The 23718-nt window shown below is 41.2% G+C and overlaps 1 protein-coding gene and 1 long non-coding RNA gene across 6 annotated transcripts in view; one reads left to right on the top strand and one right to left on the bottom strand.

Moving 5' to 3' along the window:
• Position 1: 1 nt before the first annotated feature.
• LOC103105335 (uncharacterized) lies at positions 2–12028 on the bottom strand. Its single transcript, XR_459981.2, has 3 exons — positions 11871–12028; positions 4207–6321; positions 2–1354 (listed from the first exon to the last, which is right to left on the bottom strand). It is a non-coding gene; the product is annotated as an uncharacterized LOC103105335 (long non-coding RNA).
• EDC3 (enhancer of mRNA decapping 3) overlaps positions 11991–23718 on the top strand; it is a 66282-nt gene continuing 54554 nt past the window's right edge. Inside the window, exons 1-2 of one of the 5 annotated variants that reach the window (XM_001379444.4) lie at positions 11991–12092; positions 18014–18195. In XM_001379444.4, coding sequence (XP_001379481.1) covers positions 18032–18195 — 164 coding nt within the window. In that variant the 5' untranslated portion in view covers positions 11991–12092; positions 18014–18031. Of the gene's footprint in view, positions 12093–12689; positions 12879–14519; positions 14688–18013; positions 18196–23718 lie in introns of those variants that run through there. The other 4 variants (XM_007478165.2, XM_007478163.3, XM_007478164.3 and 1 more) reach the window with 4 other exon arrangements.

Here is a 23718-nt window from a genome sequence, read left to right as displayed (position 1 = left end):
GCCAGGCCTAGAGATGAGTGATCCTGGGTTCAAATGTGGCCTCAGACGCTTCCTACCTGTGTGACCCTGGGAAAGACACTTAACCCCCATTGCTTAGCCCTTACTGCTCTTCTGCTTTGGAACCGATACCTAGTTCTAAGATAGAAGGTACGGGTTTAAAAAGAAAAAAGAAATACATCTGTTTGTTTTCCATCTAATTTAATTCAATTCAATGAATGTTAATTAAGCATCTCCTATGAAAGACAGTATTGTGTAGTATGTAGTGAGTTGGCCAGTTATACCTAGGTTCAAGTTCTATCTGATCCTGGACAATCCACTTAAATTTTTTTTTTTTTTGGTTAAAATTATTCTTAAAGATTGCATTTTTGCTGACCATTTGCTGGTTTTCATTAGTGGGAGAAATTTCTTCCTTGGGAGTTTCCTATGCCAATGAAACCAAAGGCCGAGTTAAACAAATACCCACAACAACAACAATCTAAGATACTAAATTAATTAGGTTTTGTTCTCAAAAAGCTTATTTTCCACTGTGTGTGTCTCTGTGTGTGTTGGGGAAGGCAGGTAGAACTTGAGCAAAAGGTTGTATGATATGATATGTATGCATATGAATGACATGTAAAAATCAATCAAGGGCTCAAAGAGAGGGTTGCACTGAGAGAAAAGGGAAGGGAGAGATAGAATGAGGTAAATTATATCACATAAAAAGGCGAGAAACATCAATACAGAGAGGGGAGGATAAGGGTGGTGACAGGCAATGCTTAAACTTTATTCTCATTGTAACTGGCTCAGAGAGGGTAAAACGAGTATACTCAGTGGGTACCGAATTCTATCACCCTACCTCGTCCTTGCCAGAGGAGTGAGCCTTGCAATGGATCACTGCCATTTCCTTTGGTAAGTTCACTGCTTCTAAGAGTTGGTTTATGAGGTTCTCATATGCTATCCTTTTTCCAGATGTTGTGACAAATGTCCTATTCTTCCAAGTTTCTCCCGTGGCAAAGAAAATTCCAAAGGCATAAGCTGAATCCACATATATATTCACCCTTTTGCCTTTGGACTGCACCAGCACTTCTATGAGGGCTCTGAGCTCGGCTCCTTGAGCACTGACATTACTTGGTAACGACGCATACCAGAGGGTCCTGTCCCCCATCACAATTGTAGCCCCCGTGATTCTTTTGCCTTTGAAAACACATGAAGAACCATCCGAATATATCTGAAGGTCCGGATCATTGAGTGGTGTGTCCTTCAGATCTTCTCTGGTTTTATGTACTATTTCTACAGTCTGTGTGCAATCACGTATATAGGCTTTTCTCCCAATGGTAGGTCACGGATTAATGTGGCTGGATTCAATGGTGCACATCTATGTAAAAACAGATTGTCATTTGCCAACAAAATGAGCTTGTATTGAGATAGCCTTGCAGATGTAAATGCATGCCTACTCTGTGATTTTAGCAATTTTTCTAGTTGGTGTACAGAGTAAACATGGAGCTTGCATCCCAACACTAATTCATTAGCTTTTTTAACCATGAGGGCAGCAGCAGCAATGCTGCACAGACAATGCACCAAGCCTTTTGCCACTGGGTCCAAAATTGCACTGTAATATACAATAGGTCTTAAACTCAATCCTAGATATTGGGCTAGCACTCCAGAAGCTATACCCTTAGCCTCATGGACATATACATGAAAATCTTTGTTATAATTTGGAATGCCAAGGGCTGGAGCTGTTAGGATAGCTTGTTTTAAAGTGGGCAGAGCATGTAGATGTTCTTTTGTGAGCTTCAATGACTCCTCAACCTCATCTTTTGTCAGATCTGTGAGACATTTGGAAATATATGAATATCCTGAGATATAATGACATGAGAACCCAGTAATGCCCAGGAATGCCCCAAGTTGTTTCTTTGTACATGGAATACCTAGTTTCTGTATACCCACTATTCTCTTACTGGATATTTTCCTGGTGCCCTTTTTAAGCATAAAACCCAGGTACTTGACTTTTGGGCAAACCCATAGCAACTTTGTTTTTGAGACCTTGTCCTCTTTTGAACAATTCGATTAGCAGCCTCTTTGAGACTTCTAGGCATGTTTTTGCATCAGGGGATGCTAGAAGCAAATTATCCACATAATGCACTAGTTTGCTGGGTTTGAATTTTATATTTTCTAGGTCTCTTTTCAGCAGCTGGCAGAAAATTGATGCACTCTCACAACAGCCCTGCACTAAATGAGTCCAGCAGAGCTTATTTTCTTCCATGAGAATATAAATATATTTTGGCTATTGGGATGGAGAGGAATCGTAAAATATGCTTTGCTTAAGTCAATTATGGTATACAATAATGCATTGCTTGGAATCTCATAAATAATGTCCTTGGGAGATGGTGTGATAGTATGGTTTTTCTTGATTATATTATTGATTGCTCTGAGAGTCTGCACAAATTGCCAATTTACTGTACCATCAGAATTTGGCTTGCTATTTTTAATAGCTAGTATTGAGCTATTATATTCTGACACTGTGTGTCTCAATATGCCCTGCTCCAGCAAGCTGTTGATAATAGGTGTTATGCATTCTTCAGCTTCTTTGCTGAGCTTATACCGAAGGATCTTGGGAGGTATACAGTCTTAGACCTTTATCTTTATTGGTTGTACCAATTTAATAATCATTCTTATGTGCTGCCCATACATCCTGTGGAATGTCTGTAGGAATGTCATAAAGAGATGTAATAACCTGCTACTGATCAGTGGTCGCATCAAGCTGTCCCAAAAATAATAGAGGATAATGTTTCAGGGATTTTTTTTTTTTTGGTAAATGGAGATATATGCTCCCTGATTGCTCACATTGTAAACTTGCCCCAATTTTACAAAGAAAATCACGTCCCAAAAGGTTGTCTGGACACCCTGGTATTAGAAGGAATGCATGGTCAATGGACAGTGGACCTAACGTTACCATCTTAGATGTCAATTGCGGGACTCATTCTACCTGTCCCATCACGTCCCCAGTTTCCTCATTGGTTCCCTTCCCCATGCCTTGTTTTCTCTGCATGTAATCCTGGCACATCTCCGTTATAATAGAGATCTGACCAAGCAATTCCTCTAATCTATTATCAATGACTATGTGCAGTTTTGTTTTGGAAGATCAGGTTGGCACCAGCTTTGACATTCTTTAAGATGTTAGTCACTGCCATGAACACAACATAGACTTGGCGTATGATTTGCCAGAGGTAATTCACATCTAGATAATTCATTGGTAACTGTGTCCATTCCATAGTCATATTGGTTAATGTCCCCAGAACATTGTCTATCATCCCTGCCACTGTATTATAAATGATACAGTAGCCCCAATAAATGGCAATTATTCCTAACACGTCAGACCACAGTATTAATTGTAACATGTTTGACATTAGATCTTTTCTAGGCTCTAACTGCCAGGAGTTAACAGTTAGAAAATAGTTGTTATCCCTACAAGCTTTGCTTCTAGACAAGACCTAAGATGGCTAGATCCTATAAGCTGACAGCCCTAGTATAGCCTTCCTTTTACAATAGCCTCTCTTCCTCAGTTTTGTAACTGACCAGAGTGGCAGTTGGTAACTGACTTGTACTCCCCCCACCAGGAATCAAGATGTTTGATCCTGTGTGGAAACTCCTTGGCAGAGTCAATGACTAAGGCTGCTCACCTCAGGAGTTGTAATTGACAACAAATTCACAATTGACAGTTGATGACAGTTGGTGACAGTCACTAAAGCCTTTTTTTTTTTAAATAAATGGGGTTCTTTTAAATCTGGAGTGCCATCTTTTTATAAAGGATTCTGTCTTTCAGTGTGGAGAGGGGAAAGAGTGGAGACCCCCCCTTCTCAAAGCGAGGTACAGAGGAGACAGCTGATGTTTAGGATTAGCTCAGAGAGAGGAGAGGGGGTTTGAAGATTTACCCCTTCTGCCTTCCCTCCTTAGCTAAAGCTGCTCTCCCCAATTCCCCTTTGTCCCTCCTCTTGAGACCAAAGGGTCTCCCCTTGATCTGTTCACTCACACTCAGCTTGGGGAACAGATAACTTTTAATGTTAACTCAGTCAGATAATACAAAGAATGACTAGCAGGGAAGGAATGGGAAAGGGAAGTGGGGAAAGGGGGTCCCTATCTAAAACCCTTTTCTTTCCCTCCTCGAGTTTGGGGGAAACTCAGGCCTTGGCAGCCTGAGCCCCCTGAGAGAAAGTCAGGTTGACTCACCCCTAGGCAACAGGAGTTGAGGTAAAGTCTGCTCAGGTTTCTCTTCAGTAAGTCTCTTCAATTGGGAAGTGTTGGGGGGAAAGATTTCCAGTCACCAGCAGGAAAAGTGGGTAACCCTCAGGAGAAAGTCTTTATCCACCTCTCCCGACTAGGAGCCTCACTTCTCTTCCCCAGCCAGTCTTCTCCTCCAAGATTCCAAAACTCCTGAGGCCCCTCCCCCATCGAGGTGATCAATTTCACATACTCTTCAGCCTGGCACTTTTTCTCTAGTGCCAACCTCTGTCACAGGAAGTGGGGTGTAATTGAAAGGAGGAGGAATTGGGAGGTGACAAAAAGTAAAATACTGGTGAGGAGGAACAGAGTGAAAGGGAATAGAACAGGATCTAAAGGGGATAATATTATGGAGGGCAATACCCAGTAATCATAACACTTAATGTGAATGGGATGAACTCACCCATTAAACAGAAGCAGATAGCAGAGTGGATTAAAAACCAGAATCCAACTATATGTTGTTTATAAGAAAAATGTTTGAGGCAGGGTGACACACATAGATTAAAAGATCACTCTACTGCAAACATGAATAGCAAGGCAATAGTTTCTGAATAATGATACATATATATAACCCAGTGGAACTGCTTGTCAGCTTCAGGAGTGGGGAGGAAAGAGTGTGTGTGTGTGTGTGTGAATCATGAATCAGGTAACCATGGAAAAATATTCTAAATTAAAAAAAAAAAGTTGGTCCTTGGAATGTCAGGTGTGTGCAACAGAAAGAAGGTCAGTATGGCTTGATCTCTGTGGGAGCTATGGGAGTCAGAATAATTCAAGTAAACCAAGGTGGCACTTGAAAGAAGGTATTGCTTCTAAGAGTTAGAGGTCAGGAAGAAGTGGACTCCAGGCATACAGGGCAATCTTTGTAAAGGTAAGAGATACTGGAAATGACAAGCAGGTTCATTTCTAAAAAAACATGGAAACAGGGCAGTGAGGTGGCTCAGTGGATTGAGAGCCAGGTCTAGAGATGAGAGGTCTTGGGTTCAAATTTGACCTCCAACACTTCCTAGCTGTATGACCTTGGGCAAGTAACTTAATCTCTATTGCCTAGTCCTTCACTCCTTTGCCTTAGTATTGAATCTAAGATGAAAGGTGTGGGTTTTAAGAAAATAAAAACATGGAAAGATCTTCCAATGTCCTCATTGGCTGAAGGCTTTGTATTTTATCCTAGATTTTCTAGGGAGTCACTCAACATTTTAAAGCATGGGAGTGATATCTCGTTGGGAGTCAATCTCATTGAACATGAAGCTGCCCAAGCTTATCAGGATGCAGGGATCAGGAGGCACTGGGTCACTCGAACTCTTTCTCTTTTCAGGTGGCTACAAGGAAAGGAGGAGGGAGTAGCTTGGGTCTCTTGGGAAAAGGTTTCCCACAATGGCACCTCATTCCCATTCCCTTTGCTTTAACCTGGTCCATTTTTTGAATGGTATACTGCAACACACAAGGAATCCATGTAAAGCTGCTCAGAGGTCAAGTTATCTGGGGATCATAGGTTACAGACAACCAGGCTGATGCTATGTTCAGCTGAGGTGCTAGTTAGGGTGAGATCACTGTTCCTGCAGGTGGTAATTGCTAGTTTGCAGGTCAAAGGCATGTAAATCAGCATGGGAGACTCTGAGTCTGCACGCAACTCCTTAGGCCTGTCTGAGAACTAGGGACTTGGATTCTTCAGGATTCATGGACTTGTTTAAGCCCCAGGACAGGAGGAAAGTATAAATTTCAAAGTATCATTTGAAAAGGACTATTGTTGCCCAGTGGTTTAATCTGTCAGGGAGAGTGGAAATCCTAGGTGAGAAAGGGGAGTTGGAAGCTGTCAGAAGAAGGAATATATCATCACTGCAGGGTAAACATCATACAGAATTCTTGGAGCTGGGAAGCCTCAGGAGATCTGTCGGCTCAGCTCTCACTGAAGTCCTGGTGACAGAGTCTGGTCTCTTCTTGAATGTCATCAGGGATAGAAACTCCACACCTTTCCATTATTTGCTGTCTAATGTTTGTTCTCTCTCAAGGTCAAGACAATCTCCCACATATCAGATCTAAAAGGTAAAGGACTGCATGCAGGGCAATCTGTGCAAAGGCAGAAGATATTGGAAATGATAAACAGGTTAATTTTTTAAAAAACATAAAGGGGACAGCTAGATGGCTCATTGGATTGAGAACCAGGCCTAGAGACAAGAGGTCATGGGTTCTTTTTTTTTTTTTTAATTTAGTGTACAGGTTACCTTTATAGTTCAATTTACTATATAGAAATCATGTTTTTATATTCAGTTAAATTCTGGATTAAGATTACAATAATGTAAACAGAAAAGATAGTAACATTGAGTTCTTTTTAGCATATCAAATTGAAATACATAAGTTCAAAACTTGAGTTTTTATGGCAAAGTCTTCAAATGCAATACAGACATCTGAAATTACTACCATATCATTTACAAAGATGATACTTCTAGCTCTGAGCTGTTTTCATTTTCACATAAAACAACTCTTCTATAAATTTCACAGCAAAATTGATATTCGGTGAAACTTAGAAGCTATCCTAAGTGATCAATAAACTCAAAGCCAAAGAAGTTTGGCATTCCTGGGCCACAAACAAGCATGGCATGTAAAGGAGGTAGGAAAGAAATTCCTCCATCTTTCTGAGTTCCAAGGATATTGTGTCGTAGGAAGTCTTGGTTTCTAATCTGGTCTCAGACACTTCCTAGCCATCATCTCACAGATTCTTTCTGCCATGTTATCAGTGAAGTAATTTAAAAAATTATTATACAAATGTAATCATGTTTCATAATTAACTGAATAATTTGAGACCTTTGATGTATTGTTTCCTTTTCTCCCTCTCTTTATCTCGTAACACACATTTCCCCAATATCTTTCTTTTTAATTTAATATTTGTCATGCAAAACTCACTTCCATATTGGTCACTGTTGTAAGAGCACACTCATACATAACCAAAACCCCAAAATAAAACTATAAATACACTGATGTGAAAGATGACTCCAACACTTCTTTCATTGGAGGTAGATAGCATTCACCATCATAAATCCTTCAGGATTATCCCAGATTGTCCTCAACATTGCTGAGAGTAGCTAAATTTTCACAGTTGATATTCTAACAATATTGCTGTTACTGTATTCAGTAATCTCCTGGTTCTGCTTATTTTGTTCTGCATCAGTTCATGTAGGTCTTTGCAATTTTTTTCTGAAATCATCCTACTTATCATTTCTTATAGCACAATAGTATTCATTCCATCACCATCATATACCACAATTTGTTCAGCTATTCCCCAGTTAATGGACATTCCTTCAATTTCCAAGTCTTTGTCACCAGAAAAAGAGCTGCTATATTTTCGTACAAGTAGGTCTGTTCCTCTTTCTATTATCTTTTTGGGATACAGACCCAGACCTCTGCTATTTTCTTTATTCTCATCTCAGATGGAATGATCCTTCTCCTTGCCAAGACAAACTCTTTAACTTTCACTCTTGATCTTATCACATCTTGAATTCTTTAAAAAATTGCCTTCACTATCATTCTCAGTTTAATTTTCAATCTCTCCCTATCTACTGACTCCTTTGCTGATGCCTATAAACACCCTCCATGATTCCCATGTCCAAAAAACTCCTCCTTCAATCCAGTCATTCCTGATATGCCCTATATCACTCCTTCTTTCTCAGCCAACAATAGTTCTCTATCTTCTGCAATCTCAATTTTGACCCTATCATTCAAGTAAAACTATCATCTTCAAAGTAATCAGATTTCTTTTCTTCTTAAACACATCTTACCTTCTGTCTTAGAATCAATATTGTATATTGGTTCCAAGGCATAAGGGCAGCAAAGGCTAGGCAGTGAGCGTTAAGTGACTTGCCCAGGGTTACATAGCTAGGAAATATGAGACCAGATTTGAACCCAAGACTTCTTGCCTCTAAGTTTGGCTTTCAATCCACTGAGCCATTAGCTGTCTGCCCAATGATTTCTTGATTGCGGTTTCTTACTTCTGACTTCTGTCCTTCGGTGAAGGTCTTCTATCTTATGTCCTACAATTGCAGTCTTTTAAAACTCTCAGTTACTGGTTAGAGCGCCCCTGTCTTTCACTGGAATGTTAGAGCTTTTTTTAGCTAGAGAAAAGGTCCTAAATTTAAGATCAAGAGAAATTTCTTCCCTCAGGCCAGAGATGAGAGAAAGCTTGTTTTACCTATTAATCAATTGTCTCTTGGTCATCTCCAATTGCAGATCTTGTAGGTATTTCAAATTTGATGTGTCCAAAACAGAACTTCTGGCTTAGACTACTACAATAGCTTGCTAACTGGTCTCATTGATTTAAGTCTCTCCCCACCCCAGTCTAGCCTCCACTCAGCTGCCAACTGGATTTTTCTTTTATTTAAACCCTTACCATCTGTCTTAGAATGGATACTAAGTTCTAGTTCTAAGACAGAAGAGCAGGAAGGGCTAGGCAATGGGGGTTAAGACTTGTCCAGAGTCACATAGTTATAGTAAGTGTCCAAGGTCAAATCTGAAACCAAGTCCTCTTGAATCCAGGCCTGGCTATCTACTGTGCCACCTAGCTGCCCACAATGGAATTTTTCTAATCTATAGGTGAGATCATGTCAATGAGCTTCAGTTGCTCCCTATTACCTCCAGGATCCGAATGAAAGTCCTTTGTTTGCCATTTAGAGCCGTTTTCTACCTTTACAGATTTCCCATTTTCCTTTCCTTTTTTTTTAATGTATTGGTTCCAAGACAGAAGAGTGCTAAGGGCTAGGCAATGGGGATTAAGTGACTTGCCCAGGGTCACACAGCTAGGAAGTATCTGAGGCTAGATTTGAACCCATGCCCTCTTGTCCCTGGACTTGACTCTCAACCCACTGAACTACCTAGCTGTCCCCTTCCTATTTTCTATCATCCAGCTACATTGGCCTACTTGCAGTTCTTTAAACCATCTCCAGACTCTGAATGTTTGTCCTGGCTGTGTCCCACCTCATGACCAGATACTCTGTCCTCTCACCTCTGCCTTTTAGTCTTCCTGACTTCCTTCAAGACTCAGCTAAAACTCCATGTTCTGCAGGAGGGCTTTACCACTCCCTCCAGCTGTTAATGACTTCTTTTTTCCTTTATCTGCTCTTCTATTTTATATGTATCTTATTATTTAGTCTCCCACATTAGAATTTTTGCTCTATGGTAATGAGGACTATGTTATTTATTTGCCTTTCTTTATATCTTCAGGGCTTAGCACAATGCCTGGTACAGAATAGGTCCTTAATATCTAGCTATATGACCCTAGGTAAGTCAATTAACCCTCATTGCCTAGCCCTAGCCAGTCTTAGAATTGATACAAAGAAGATAAGGGATAAAAAAATTAAATGCTTGATAAATACTGCTAGGCCTTGATAGGCCCAAGCCCCTTTCTCTTCCTTCCCCTAACCAACCTCCCTTCCCCTGCATATGCTGAAGCTGCAAAACAAAGGCAGCAGTTCTTGCTGTGACCTGACAAATTTATGATGTGAATTGATATGAACTATACTCTGTACTATTCTAAGAACTATACAATCATGGGAACCGATTGCCTCCCCCCTGAAACAGCCAATGATATTCTCAGATCACCTAAATTCTACATCCCCAACTTTCCCAAACCCTTAAAAATCTGTCTCCCCTTGCCCAAACAAGACCCTTTGCAAGCTCTCTCTGCTTTGGGTCTCCCCCCTTTACTGAGCCTAATAAACCTTGCTGAATTGCCCTACTCTGGTCTCATATTGTCTCTTTGTGTTGGACCCCTGTGAGCCAGGACTGACAAGTACTTGTTGACCAATTGCCCGATAAGGTGACATTGTAGTGCAAGGGGGGCAGCTAAGTGGCACAGTAGGTTCAGTGCTGGGCCTGGAGTAAGGAAGATTATGTTACTAAATAACTCATCTTTCTGAGTTCAAATCTGGTCTTGGATATTTCCTAGCTGTGTGACCTCTGGCAAGTCACTTAACCATGTTGGTCTCAGTTTCCTTATTTGTAAAAGCAGCTGGAGAAAGAAATGACAAACCACTCTAGAGTCTTTGCAAAGAAAACCCAAATGAGATCATGAAGAGTTAGACACAACTGAAATGGCTGAATAACAGTCTTTCAAGTACCATATTGCAGTTAGGGGTCACATTCCTTCAGATATCTGGAGTATCCAAAAAGTTGTGTCAAAATTTCAAGTTTTTTATTATTCATGCTCTCTACATATTCATGTAAAGCTTTCTGAGGCTACAATGATTTCTGCCAATCTTCTTGGGTTTCATATCTTATGAATTATTTGAAACCACCACTGTTATCCTTCATATGTCCCAATTGTTACCTTCTATGATGTCTGGCTTAGCAATTTTATATGAATGGTTAAACCCATCCATTTCAGCTTAAAACTGGTCATATGCCTATCTCCAGGTAAATATGTTCTTCCTTTGTCCTTGTTAGATGCCAAAAGCTAATTAAATCCCAGGCCCACTAATAAAAAACATCTCATTACCTATTCACTTCCTAGTATTGGCTTTGGCATAAATCCTTCTGTTCCAGTCACTTTTTTTCTTCTCCCTTAGCCTCTTTCCCTCAGGAAAAAGACAGCTGGGGCAGGCAGTCTTTTTTTTCCTGCTCATTGGAAACCCCCTATTTGCGAACTTTCCTGACTAAACTAGGGAGTGCGTATGTTTATGCATATATATGTATGTATGTGCACATACATACATATATATAAAGATGTGTGTCCATCCTGGTTTGAGAGGGAAGAGGTGGGCTCTTCTCTCCCACTCCCTAAAAACAACTCAAGTCAGAGCTCAGGCTATGCTAGCTTTTTCTGCCCAACAAAGTAGAACCTTTGGCCAGAGGTTGATGGAGAGAATGGGAAACAAGATCTGTTGGAGAATGGGAATAGGAAGTGGGGATGGGACGATGAGAAGGCTAGGATGGGGAAATAGAATGAGTTAAGTGAAGACCCTCAGGGAGGTGGAAGGACATTGTCCAAAGGTCATCTCGGCAGAATCTGAACCCAGATCCTTCTCTCCAACAATTTAATTTACTCATTCCATTGCATCTCAATCACAGTTGCTTTTTGGATGTTTCATTCATCATTATGAACATTAGACCACCACCCAGCACATTTATATAGCATTTTGAGGTTTGCAAAACACATTATATTCTTTTGATTTATGCATAAGGCAAGGTAGATGCTATTATGATCCCTGTTTTACAGAGGAAGAAACAGGCTGAATGTGTTTAAGTGTCTTGCCCAGGGCCACCAAGGCTGGATTTGAACTCGGGACCCCTATAACCTGTTATAGCCCTCAGAACCTCGTTGTAATGACTGAGTGCCCGGGGCTGATGCCCCAGGCCTGCTTTCCCTCCTCCTCCTCTTCCTTCTCCCAGACACGGAGAAACCCGCCCACTTTTCATCATTTCCGTGGCTCCATCCCTTCCCAAACCAAACCCTAATTAGCCAAAGGGCTACTAAGAGTCTTACAGAGACTCTCAGGCCCCTCATGCCAGGAGGCTATAGTGCCCGTTTGAGGGATGAAGAAGCCAAGAAGGGCAGAGGTGAGATGACCTTCCCGGAGTTACCTAACTGGGGAAGGGTCTGAGTTGGGGTTTGAACCCTCAGCGCCCACCTTGTATTTTTCCGAGGGGTGGGGTTAGGGGGCGCGGGGGCGCCCCACCCCGCCCCCGGCCCCGCCCTCCCATCCGCGGAGGCGCTCTCCTCGCCTCTCCCTCTTGCAGTTAGTGGTTGGCCCCCGTTGCCCCGGCGACGCGGCGGATGTGATGACATGACGCCGGCGTGGGGACGGCTGGACACTTCCGGCCGGCGGTGGGAGGCGGCGGCGCTGGGGTCTGTAAGTGTGTGAGGCGTTGCGGAGGCAGGCTGCCCCCTCCGCCTGCTCTTCCTCCTGTCTTCCCTCCTTCCCTGTTCCGCGGGCTCTCCCCGCCCGGGGCCCCAGACCCGGCCCTGCTTAGCCCGGCGTGGCGGCCGGACCCCTAGGTGTGGGCGGGCCGCGCGGGAGCCGCCGACCTAGCGACCCGACCCTGCCTCTTTCCCGCAGGCACCTGGGCCACGGGCGGGGGAGGAGCGCAGCCTAAGCTCTGAGGGGCGCTCCCGCAGCGAGACCTGGCTGGGCCCGCTGCCCCCTCGAGCCGTCGGGGACCTCTTCTCCCAAGTGAGGGAGGGACTCGGGCTGCCCAGGCTCTTTCTCCCCACTTTTCACCCCGATCATCCGAGGCCCTGGGAGCCCAGCAGGGCCCAGGACTCTCTAACCCGCAGCCACGCGGACTTCTGAGGCCCGCCCCTCCCCCCTCCCCGAAAGCCCTGGGATGGGGGGAGGCGATGGTTCCTGCACCTTTGGGGCGGTGGAAGGGGGATGATCATAGGTCTGGCAGGGCTTCAGTGAGATCTGTAACACCTGTGGATTTGGGGCGGGGGGAGAGGGAGACGCCCTGCCTGACCTTACGCGGATGATGCATCCCCAAAGTTCTTCCCAGACCTAAGAGTCTTGTTGGCTCCTTAGTAATTTTTGTGTTTATTCTATATCCCCTTCGGTAGTGAAATACTTTCCTTATCAGTTACGAAAGACGTGGTTCCCGAAAGACGTGGTCCCCGCTTTCTGAGAAAACTTATTCTAGTAGTAAGTTATAACTAAACTGTGGACACTTCTTTGATCTTTGGTGGTGATTAATATTAATCGGATCGGAGTTTGGATTCGGCAGGGACCAGTTAATTTTCCATTTAGCTTTGTTGTGTCCCACAGCTAGATACTTCACCTACTGGCCAGCTATCTCTTATTGGCACATTTCTCACAAAGGAAATCAGACAGACTAGTGTATCTTTACAGCCTGTTGTCACTTAGAAAGTTTAAAACATACCGACATGTGATGGATGGAAGTCAGTCATTCTTGTTTTATGAAATACAGTTTTTAAGGATTGTTCAGATTAGTTCCTTAATAGATGATTTCTCATTTTGAGGTGAGAATGAGGTTTCCTTTTGAGGGAAGTGGTACTGATGGCCCTTAGAATTTTGGGAGGACAAGGAGACTTAAAAGTAGGTAGGTCACTTAAAACTCCAAACCTTTGATCTGAAAAAATGAGGGGGTTGAACTACATGATTTCTAAGGTCCATTCTAGTTCTAAAGCATTTAAGTTTATCAAGAAGCTGAAATCAGCCCATTGTAAGGAAGAATTTCTTAATAATCAGATGTTTGACTCCATAAAACCTTAAGTAATGAAGTTTACCATGTCTTTTGTCTTAGCAAGCTAGAGAAACACATTTCCAGATGAGGGTAAAATACATGACTTTTCCAAAGAAGACCACTATTGGTTTCTGTTAGTAATTCAAGACAGTATTTAGTTTGTTCAGTTCAATAAACCTCAAGTACCTAGTATGTTCCAGACAATGAAAGAATTTCTGTCCTCTGCAAGCTTACATTCTATCTTAACATGTCAGGTGTAGTGGAAGATTGAGGTGGCAAGGGAATACCAGGAGTAGAGGGTTCAGGGAAGGCTTCATAGGGTGGTGGCACTTTAACTGAATCTTGGAGAAAGCCAGATTCTGAGGCAGAGGTGAGGTTCTGATACTGTTATAATATGCATTATTTCTGAAATGACTTTAGCTAAAAAAAAAAAATAGGTTTAGGCATCTTTTACTTTGTAGTCTTTGAAGTTGTTTTGCTTTGGAAAGGAATGTGACTACTTTAAAATAAACAAAGTATTCTATAGGCCTTGTTTTGTTTCATTAGTGGATACAGTACCACAAGATTCAGGGTATGATTTCTGGTCATGTCTAATTTATATTCAAATCCCCTCTTGTCAGTATTGAGCTTGTGGTTAGAATTTATTTGTATCAGGGCTAAGACCATATCCTTTTCCTTGTAAGGTTTATGATAAATTAAGGGTCTCTGTCCCTCCAGTTGTGTGTACAAGAGGTGAATACAGCTTCCCTATAGAGTGAAGTCCATATCCACATCATAGTACATTGTAGTTACATGGGCTTAGTTTTTCTATTTTCCACCTTTAAACTTGCTCATATTTTTTCCCTTCCTTGGAATCTGACCCTCCTCCCAAGTCTACTTATTCCTCAAGGTACAGCTGAATTTTCCCTCCTCTCTCTATTCAGCCTTCTTTTGACTCCTAAAGTTCATAGGACTCTTTCCTCTCATTTCCTATAGCATTTACAGTTAGTACCATTCATATGATACTTGTCATACAATGAGTGCCCTGTGTTGTCTTATCTCCCCAATAAGAGTTTTTATTATTAGCACATAATATATTGGGTTTTCACCAGTTGTGCCTGAATCAGTATCTGGCAGTAGTACAGTTGGCCAGAGTTAAGAATAAGTCACATCTATGGCTCTGGAAGAGAGCAGATAGGTAGGTGTTCAATAAGCATTTGCTGGAAGAGTGAAGTTAGTTGTATCCTTTTATCTGAGTTTACCTTAAGGTGGGTGCTCTTCTGAAACAGACTGTTGTGATATATAACATCTGGTAGAGCTGATGTGTCTTACTTATCAGAGTTGGGTGGGAATGAACACCTCCAGAAACCATTAGAGTGGAGTCTGCTGGTGGTCCTTGATAAATGCTAAATTGATAATGACTGACTGACTGACTGCCTACAGAGATTGGTGGAAGGAGTACTAGCTAGGTGTCATGATTCAGGTTCAAATCCTCACATTGCCACTTAAGTGACAAGTTATTTAATTACCTTGAACCTCAATTTTCATTTGTAAAATCAGGAGGTTGGAATAATTGTGATTCCTCACATTCCCAGAACTTCTGGGGACACAAGGCAAAAAACCTGCCCCTGTTCTCAAAGAGCTTACAGTTCTTAGTATTTACCACCTTGTATTCACCTTGTGGGTGCTTACTAAAATGCTTGTTAACTTGAATGAAGCATTAGAAACAGATTTGTATAAAAGTTTATGCTTTAGCAGATCATAATGTGGAAATTTGAAAATATAATTAAAAAGTTGCACTAAGATCTGCCTTGTTTGGTCAGAATTTTAGGTGGCTTTTTTTGTTTGTTTTTAGGAAATAATCTATTTTTACATATTAAATATTTCCCAGTTACATTTTTAGTTTCTAATATTTTTAAAAAATTTGAATTCCAAATTCTCCCCTCTTCCCTCCTATCCCTTAAGAAAGCAAGCAATGGGGGCAGCTGGGTGGCTCAGTGGATTGAGAGTCAGGCCTAGAGATGGGAGGTCCTAGGTTCAAATCTGCCCTCAGACACTTCCCAGCTGTGTGACCCTGGGCAAGTCACTTGACCCCCATTGCCTAGCCCTTACCACTCTTCTGCCTTGGAGCCAATACATGGTATTGACTCCAAGATGGAAGGTAAGGGTTTAAAAAAAAAAAGGAAAGCAAGCAAGCAATATATGTATGAAGTCATGATAAATATATTTTGCTATTTTTTGCTGTATTGCAAAATAAAACAGAAAAAGCAAGAAAAATTAAAGAATTTAAAATGTACTTTTCAATCTATACTCAGTTTATTAGTTCTCTCTTTAGAAGTGGCATTTTCTTAAGATAGATTAGAGAATTAGGGTCTAGAAAAAGGAGAATAATAATGGGGTAGAGTAAGGTATTTGTCTTCATATTTGGGGGAAAATAGGAAGATAGAAAAGCTTTTTTCCTCTCCAGGGAATAAGAATATTTGAATATTAGAGGCATTATCACTCCACATAAAAACAATTTTCATTGTATAAATAAAAAAACATTTAACACTTCAAGAAGTTACAAAATTACTTTATATTGTAAAAGAGAAATGAAAGCCTTGCATTTTTCTTCCATTTTTTTATTTTCTGAGTGTTCTTCCTCTTTATATTTGACTATACTAGAGTTCTTTTAGTACTTCTTTTATGTTATGCTATGATCTTGCCTACAGAAATGTCAAACTAAACTTAAGAAAAAAGGAAGAGTGGATTATGATAGACTGTAAATGACAACAGGAATTCTTTGCTTTTGTTACTTTAAAAAAATGTTGAATAGGTAATGGAGAAATCTGATATGTATTTCTTCTACCAAAGTATCTCAGACCATCACTGTTATTTTGGAAATTCCTTTTAGAGCTTCTCTGGGCCAGTCTAGGACCTGCTAGAGACCATCAGGGGAGTGTAGTGGAAAGAACTGGGGAGAATTTGGACTCCAGTGGAAGCTCATCACTTTATCCCTTCCCCAAGAGTTCTGTTCTTCACCTTAAGTGGGGCTTGGGTTAGATTATTTTTGAGGTCCCTTTCAGCACAAAGAGTTGTGTGCTGGTGTTTCTCCCTCTGGAGTTTTTCTTTCTTTTTTTTCCCCTCAGCTCATGGAGAAGCTGCTGAAGAGCATGTTTCTTTTCATCCTTGGATCTTGCTCTCTCTCCCTCCTTCCCCTTCCCCATGTGGAGGTTCCTGTAGGACCTCAGAGTGAAAATCAGTTATGCCACTCAGCAAATATTGAGCAATACTCCAGCATTAGCATTCTTAAAAAGTTTGATTTATGCCTTTTATTTTTATATCAGCCATTTCCTGATTTGCCTTTATCTGTTATAAGAGTAGGTAAACAAAATCTGCTGACAGAATGACCACTTTTGACAACACTGCCAGTTTCCCTCCTCAAGTGAAAACAAGAAAGAAGGTGTTTTCCTCACCTCTTCTCCAAGGCCCAGACTGGACATTATAATTCCATAGTGTTCAGCTTCATTTGAAAGAAAGTTTTATGGGTACACTTTTAGAAAATATGACTACTTCCTAGGTTCTGCCCCCTTTCTTAAAACAAAGAAGTCCAGTTAACTAGAACAAGCCAACAAATAATTAATTGGCTTTGGTTAGGGGCCTTTTCACTTTCTTTATGGTAGTTTTGTTGCCATTGGTTTTAAAAATTCTTACTTACTTTTTAACCACTTATATTTTTTCCTATATTTTCTTTATGTAGATTCCTCTGAAATAATGATTTAAACACTGATATCTTTTATCCCATTTCTTTTCCTGTTGGGAAATGCAATGCAGCCTTTAATTCTTAACATTTCTTTTGTCAATATCTACTTAGCAAACATTTAGCATTTGTCAAATACATTGTTTTTGGGTTTAATTTCTTATGTAAAAACATAGAGATTGCATCACACAACATTTCAAAATCTTCCTACTAAAGAGCCAAAATACTTCTGGACTTTGTGGAAAATTTATTATGTCCTTCCAAAGGATCCTTTTTGAACCTTTTTCCTATTGAAAAACCTTTCTTTGGGACATTTTGAACTAAAAAAAAAACCAAAAAACATCCCTCATTTGTAGTTAAGTGAATTGCCCAGAGTCACACGACTAGGAAGTGTCTGAGTCCAGATTTGAACCCAGGAACTCCAGCCTCCAGACCTGGCTTGCCACTGTGCCACCTAGCTAGCTGCCCGACAATTACATTTTAATGCAGTTCAAGTCTTACACAGGAGTGTTGTAGCCTTCATGGGACCCAAAGGCCATGTATTTAAATATCTCTGATCTAGTCCAGCCCTCTTCATAGAAGCTGAGGCCTAAAAAGTTTTAAAATTATGTATCAAGTTAGTGACAGAACTGGTGAAACCAAAATCTCCTGATTTTTAAGTTCAGGGTTCTTCCTTGTATTTTGTATGTGCTACCTTGAGGAGGAATGGGGAGATGAAACCAGATGTTTTAATGATGGCATGTTTAATTCACTTAAAGGTATGGAAGGACCCATTTATTAAAGGCTAGTATTTGCCCAGTTTCTAGCCTTCTGGAGTATGGCTTGACCCATTCTTTTGCCTCTTTTTATTAATAGTGATCACATATCAGAAACATGGCTTCAGATTGGCTGGGCAGCATTGTATCTATCAACTGTGGGGACAGCCTGGGAGTCTATCAGGGACGAGTATCAGCAGTGGACCAGGTCAGCCAGACCATCTCCTTGACCCGACCTTTCCACAATGGGGTGAAGTGTTTAGTGCCAGAAGTCACCTTCAGGTGAGTATCTTTATGGCTCCACTCTTCTGTCTCTCTTACTTTCTCACAATGTTGGATCCTAAAATTTGAACCCAGATCTGATTTTTGTTATTTCCTAACTTGACTGGTGCCCTTTGATTGCTATTTTGCCAAAGACTTTTTGTTTCAACATCTATTTATTAAGCCCTGGGAACAGGAGCTTCAGTGCATTTTCTCCTTATTCTTTGTTCAAATGTAGTGCTCAGGATTTGCCCATTAATTGGTTCCCATATGTATACCATTTAAGACAGAAATGTTTACTGGCAATGCATTGTTTGACTCTCAATCATGCAAGGAGAATAAGAGCTTATTCTAGTATGTTTATTTCAAAATATTTTTTTTTTAATTAGAATTTTTCTTTCCATCTTTTGCACATATTGTGTGTGTCCACCTTTTCTTTTTCCCCCCGATACAGTTCTTGTTGATTTTTTTGGATGAAATTTCTTCTTCCATTCGCATAGTTCAGCATATTTTAACTATGTGGGCTATTACTGCAGTTTATCCCCATAGGCCAGTAGTAAAAGTCAAAAATTGTCATCCTACCTAAGAATTATATATCTGATATGAAGACCTACATTACTGCCTGTTTTCTCTTAACACTAAGAAAAGATAAATAACATTTAAAACATATTTATCCAGTGGACTGTTTTGATTGGTCCATTTGAAGAGAGTGTCTTAAAATTTTTTTCTTTCCTAGTTGCATTCTACATTTTTTCCTTTATTTTGAACTTTTTCTAGTTGAGTGAAATGTAGACCAAATAGTATTGGACTTGGGTTTGAACTTGGCTTTACTACTTGCTACCTTTGTGACTGTGAGCAGATCACTTTATCTCTCTGAATCTGTTTCCTCATCTGTAAACTGAAGATCACAACATGTGAGGTCCTAGGGTATTAAAACTTGGCAAATATTTATCAAATCTCTGCCCTGTACCAGGCACTATGCAAGTGTTGGAGCTGCAAAGGCAGAAACATTCAGTGTAAATAGAAGATAATCTCTGAAGGGAACCTAGAGCAGTGATGGTGAACCTTTTGGAGACCAAGTACCCAAACTATAATCCTCACACCACATGCCACATGTGAGCCCCCTCCCCCGCCACCTTACCCCAGACAGGGGAATGAGGAAGTGCTTCCATTGGACTGTTGGGCAGAAGAGCTGGTGATGTGAGAGATGTCCTCAGGTGTACATGGAGAGGAGGAGGGGAGCAGACCCTTGTAAGAAATAAAATTCAGAACTCTTGTCCTTAGGATTTTATTATAGTTTATTAAATTGACTTGAATAAGTAAAGATCAGAATTTGATAAAAGGATAAAAGTAAAATGGCCTCACCTAAACTACCACATGGGTGGTTTCAGCCTGGCTACCACAGTTGCCATTCCCCTAACGTGCTCACCAGTGATCAAGAGAGAGTCTACTTCCTTGTCTTGAAGCTTTTAATTCAATTCAATCAAATTCAATTACTAGATCAAACTCAGTCACATAACCTGCATTAGATGACGTAACTAGGAGTACAGGGATGCAGGTAAGACCCCATGCATGATCAGGGTTCCCTTCACACATCCCTCTGGCATATGTGCTATAGGTTTGCAAACCCCTAGAGTAAGGGGTTTGGCCTTGTGGGAAAAGCCTCTCTAAAAGGTGAACTTTTGAATTGAGTCTTGAAAGAAGCCTGGAGGCAAAACTTACAAGGGAGAGCACTACAGGCATGGTGGTTAGCCATTGAAAAGCCATGGAGCTTGGAGAAAAGTGTCATGGGTGAGAAACAGGTGGGAGGCCAGTATGGCTGAATCACAGATTGTTAGGAGAGGAGGAGTAAAATGTAGGAAGACTGGAAAGGTAAAAGGAGCCAGGTTGTAAAGGTCTTTAAATGCCAGTCAGAATTTTATATTCTCCTGGAGGGAATAAAGAGTGTCTGGAGTTTGTTGAGTCAAGGGTCATGATCTGCTTACACTTTGGGAAAACACTTTGGCAGATAAATGGAGATTGGATTGGAATGGGGAGAGCTTTGAGTCTGGGAGACCAAATCAAAGGCTATTGTAGTAGGCCAGTTGCGAGATGTTGAAGATCTTCATTAGGATAGTGGCTGCATAAGTAGAGAAAGGGACATATATACAGGATGTCATGAAGGTTGACAGGCCAAGATCTGACAGTAGATTGGATGGATATGTAAGGAGTTGAAGATGATGCTAAGGTCATGAACATGGGTCACTGAGAGGATCCTGGTGCCCTCATTAGAAACAAGAAAATTGGGAAGAGTGGAGGATTTTGAGGGGAAAGAAACTTCTGTTCTGGATATGTTGAGTTTCAGATGCTTATGGAACATCCAGTTGAAGCAGACCAAGAGGCAGTTGGTGATTCAAGATTGGAAGAGAGTTAGGAGAGAGATCAGGGCTGGATAAAAAAGATCTGGGAATCATTTGCATAGGGATGACCATTTGATCCCCTGGGAGCTGATGAGGTCACCAACTGAAATAGGAAACTGATGAAAATGATGGATTCCAGAGATGAGGGGACTGAGCTTCCTAAAGGTAAAGAGACTTGCCTAGAGTCATCCTGATTGTAAGTGGCAAAACCACATCCCTTGACCCCCAGTTCATCGTTTTTCTACTGTGCCATGCTTTTGTACTAGGGATAGAAAGCTGACTGGTAACATAATCCTTGATCTCAAGGACAGAGCTTAGAGTGCTCACAGTCACAAAGGTAGCAAGTAGTAAAGCCAAAGGCCTGAAACATGCACATACACAGTTGTGTTCCAAGGGCTGGTGCTGATATGTATAAAGACACCGATATTGGAGAAGATTATGAAATTGGGAAACCACTTTGACTAAAGTATCTAAGGTGTGAAGAATCCTAGTGTGAAATGGCCTTGGAAAGGTAGGTGACTGTCAGATAATAGAGATCTTTTAATGGTAGGCCGAGGAGTTGGTGTTTCATTTGTTTGGCAGCAGGTAGCCCCTAAAGGTACTTGAGCAGGAAAGTGGCACAGTCAAACCTGTTCATTAGGAGGATTCCTGTGGCAGTTTGGGAAGGTTGGGAGCAGGGATATCAATCAGGAAGTTGTGAGTGGACTAGGGCCTGAACTCTCAAGTAGGTTTAGTGAGAAAGGAAGAAATGGACAGTAGATATTTTGCAGGTGGAATCAATTTGGCAGCTGTTGGGGAGAAAGAAGAATCAAGGTTGTCTACAAGGTCTTGAGCCTAGATAACTTTGGAAATTGGGGGTGCTATAAAAAGGAATACAGAAGTGAGAAGCGGCATATTCTGTCTATACTGAGCAATTGGACATGCTATCAGTTCATCCAGGTGGAAATGCCTAGCAGATAGTTGCCAGTGCTGGATTCTGGAGATCAAGAGAGAGTTAACTATTGGAGATACAGGTTTGGAAGTCATCTAAATAGGGATAATTATTGAAATTATGGGAATAGATTTGAAGTAGCCTGTAGACAGAACCTTGGGGCAGAAGGGAAGACAGGGACGCACAAGGAACCAGAGAAGGAGTATACAGGGTTAGGGCATTATAGTGGAAGAGAAGGGAAGAATATTAAGAAAAGTGAGAGAAGGGAAAAGGTTTTAATGGCTGCTGTGGAGAGTATGATATGAGATGACTAGATAAACTGCTGCTAACCAGCAAGGCTGTAGTGGCAGTTAAGGTACATTTATAATGGTTTTGACTTCTAACATGATTCTTCTCTGCAGTAAAAGTGGAAAATGTAGATAGTAATTATTGTTTAGGGTTAGGGATTGGCAGAGTAGGAACAATGGAAGACCAGAGGGTTGAGCAATTCAAGGGTTGTGGAGTATGTATTGAAAGGGTGCCAGGAGGTCAAGGATATATACAATAACTGTGAGGAACTGAACCAGAAACAAAGGCAGTAAGGGATAGAGGAACTGGAGAGTAGAAGATAGACTCAGGAAAGAAATGTCAGAGTTACCAGTTTTGCTGGCTGAGCAGATTTGAATGATGGTAGTGTATAGTCGTCCTGGTAGGTGGCAGGAAAATTAAGAAGAAGGTCCTAACTTCCTGTGAATGTTTATTCTCAATAATATCAAAGTTGCCAAAAATGATTATGGGGAGAGGGAGAAGAGGCATGCTGTTAGTTAGGCAGGTGCTAAAGTCACTGAGGAAAGTAAGGGGGCCAGCTTTGGGGGCCTAAAGATGCTGAGGGACAAACATTGAGAGAGCATGGTAGAAGGGTGATCTGAATTCCAGAGAGGTTATTGAGTGATACTGGATAGAAGGATAGAAGCAAAATAACATAGATGGAGCCTTGAAGGCTGGCAGAACACTTTACATATAAAAGTAGATTACACTAGTAGGGCAGCTAGGTAGGTGACTTAGTGGATAGAGAACCAGCTCTGGAGTCAGGAGGACCTGGGTTCCAATTTGGCCTCAGACACTTCACAATTGTGAATTAACCCCAGTTGCCTAACCCTTTATTGTTGTTCTGTCTTAGAACTGAATCAATTCTAAGACAGAAGGTAAAGGTTTTTTTAAAAAAAGATAACCTCATTTGATCCTCATATCTTATGAGAAAGGCTTTAACATTCCCATTTTACTGATGAAGAAACAGTAACTAACAGGAGGCAGACTTAGATAATTAATGTCCAATGTTGGATTTGAACATGGTGCTTCCTGACCCCAAGTCTAGTACTCTGTCCACTATACTACCTAGCTGCCTAGGTATAAGGTCATCTCATGGCTTTGGAGAACCAATTAATCAATCACTCTTTCTCTATATGCATATATATATATATATATATATATATATATATATGTGTGTGTGTGTGTGTGTGTGTGTGTGTGTGTGAAAACATATAAATGTGGGGTATTATTATTAGTTTAATCTTTTTCCCTTGCTTATTTCCATTGGTATCTGGTTTTTTTTTTTTAAACCCTTACCTTCTGTCTTGGAGTCAATACTATGTATTGGCATTGGCTCCAAGGCAGAAGAGTTGTAAGGGCTAGGCAATGGGGGTCAAGTGACTTGCCCAGGGTCACACAGCTGGGAAGTGTCTGAGGCCAGATTTGAACCTCGGATCTCCCAGCTCTAGGCCTGGCTCTCAATCCACTGAGCTACCCAGCTGCCTCCCCCTCACCCCCTTTTTTTTAAGTGCTAAAGGATGGACATGTTGGAGGGCTTGATAAGGGCAAAGAATGATCATAGGTAGGGTGAAGCAGAGAGAAAGATGGAATGTTAGGAGATTTTGGACAGATAAAGAAATGTTGAATTAGGATTGAAGCTCTTGTAGGTAATGGATATCCTAATGTGTAGAGGAAGGAGCAGGAGGAGGAAGAAGGGATGGAATTTAAGAAGACTGAAGAATTTTGAGATCAGAGACAAAAGTGAGCAAGCAGCTTGGATGTTGAAGTCAAAAAAAAAGAGCAGAAACTCAGTTGGAAAGGAAGATGGTGAAACTAGGGGAGGAACTCATTGAGGAAAGAGGGAGTGACCTGGCTGAGATGCAGTTGCCACCATAATAGGGTAGAAAATGTTGATTCTGTGAACTT

The sequence above is a fragment of the Monodelphis domestica genome, chromosome 1, assembly GCF_027887165.1.
Source record: "Monodelphis domestica isolate mMonDom1 chromosome 1, mMonDom1.pri, whole genome shotgun sequence".
In the NCBI taxonomy this organism is placed as follows: Eukaryota; Metazoa; Chordata; class Mammalia; order Didelphimorphia; family Didelphidae; genus Monodelphis; species Monodelphis domestica.
The sequence above is the reverse complement of the archived record's forward strand: the minus strand, read 5'-3'. Positions and strand labels throughout refer to the sequence as shown.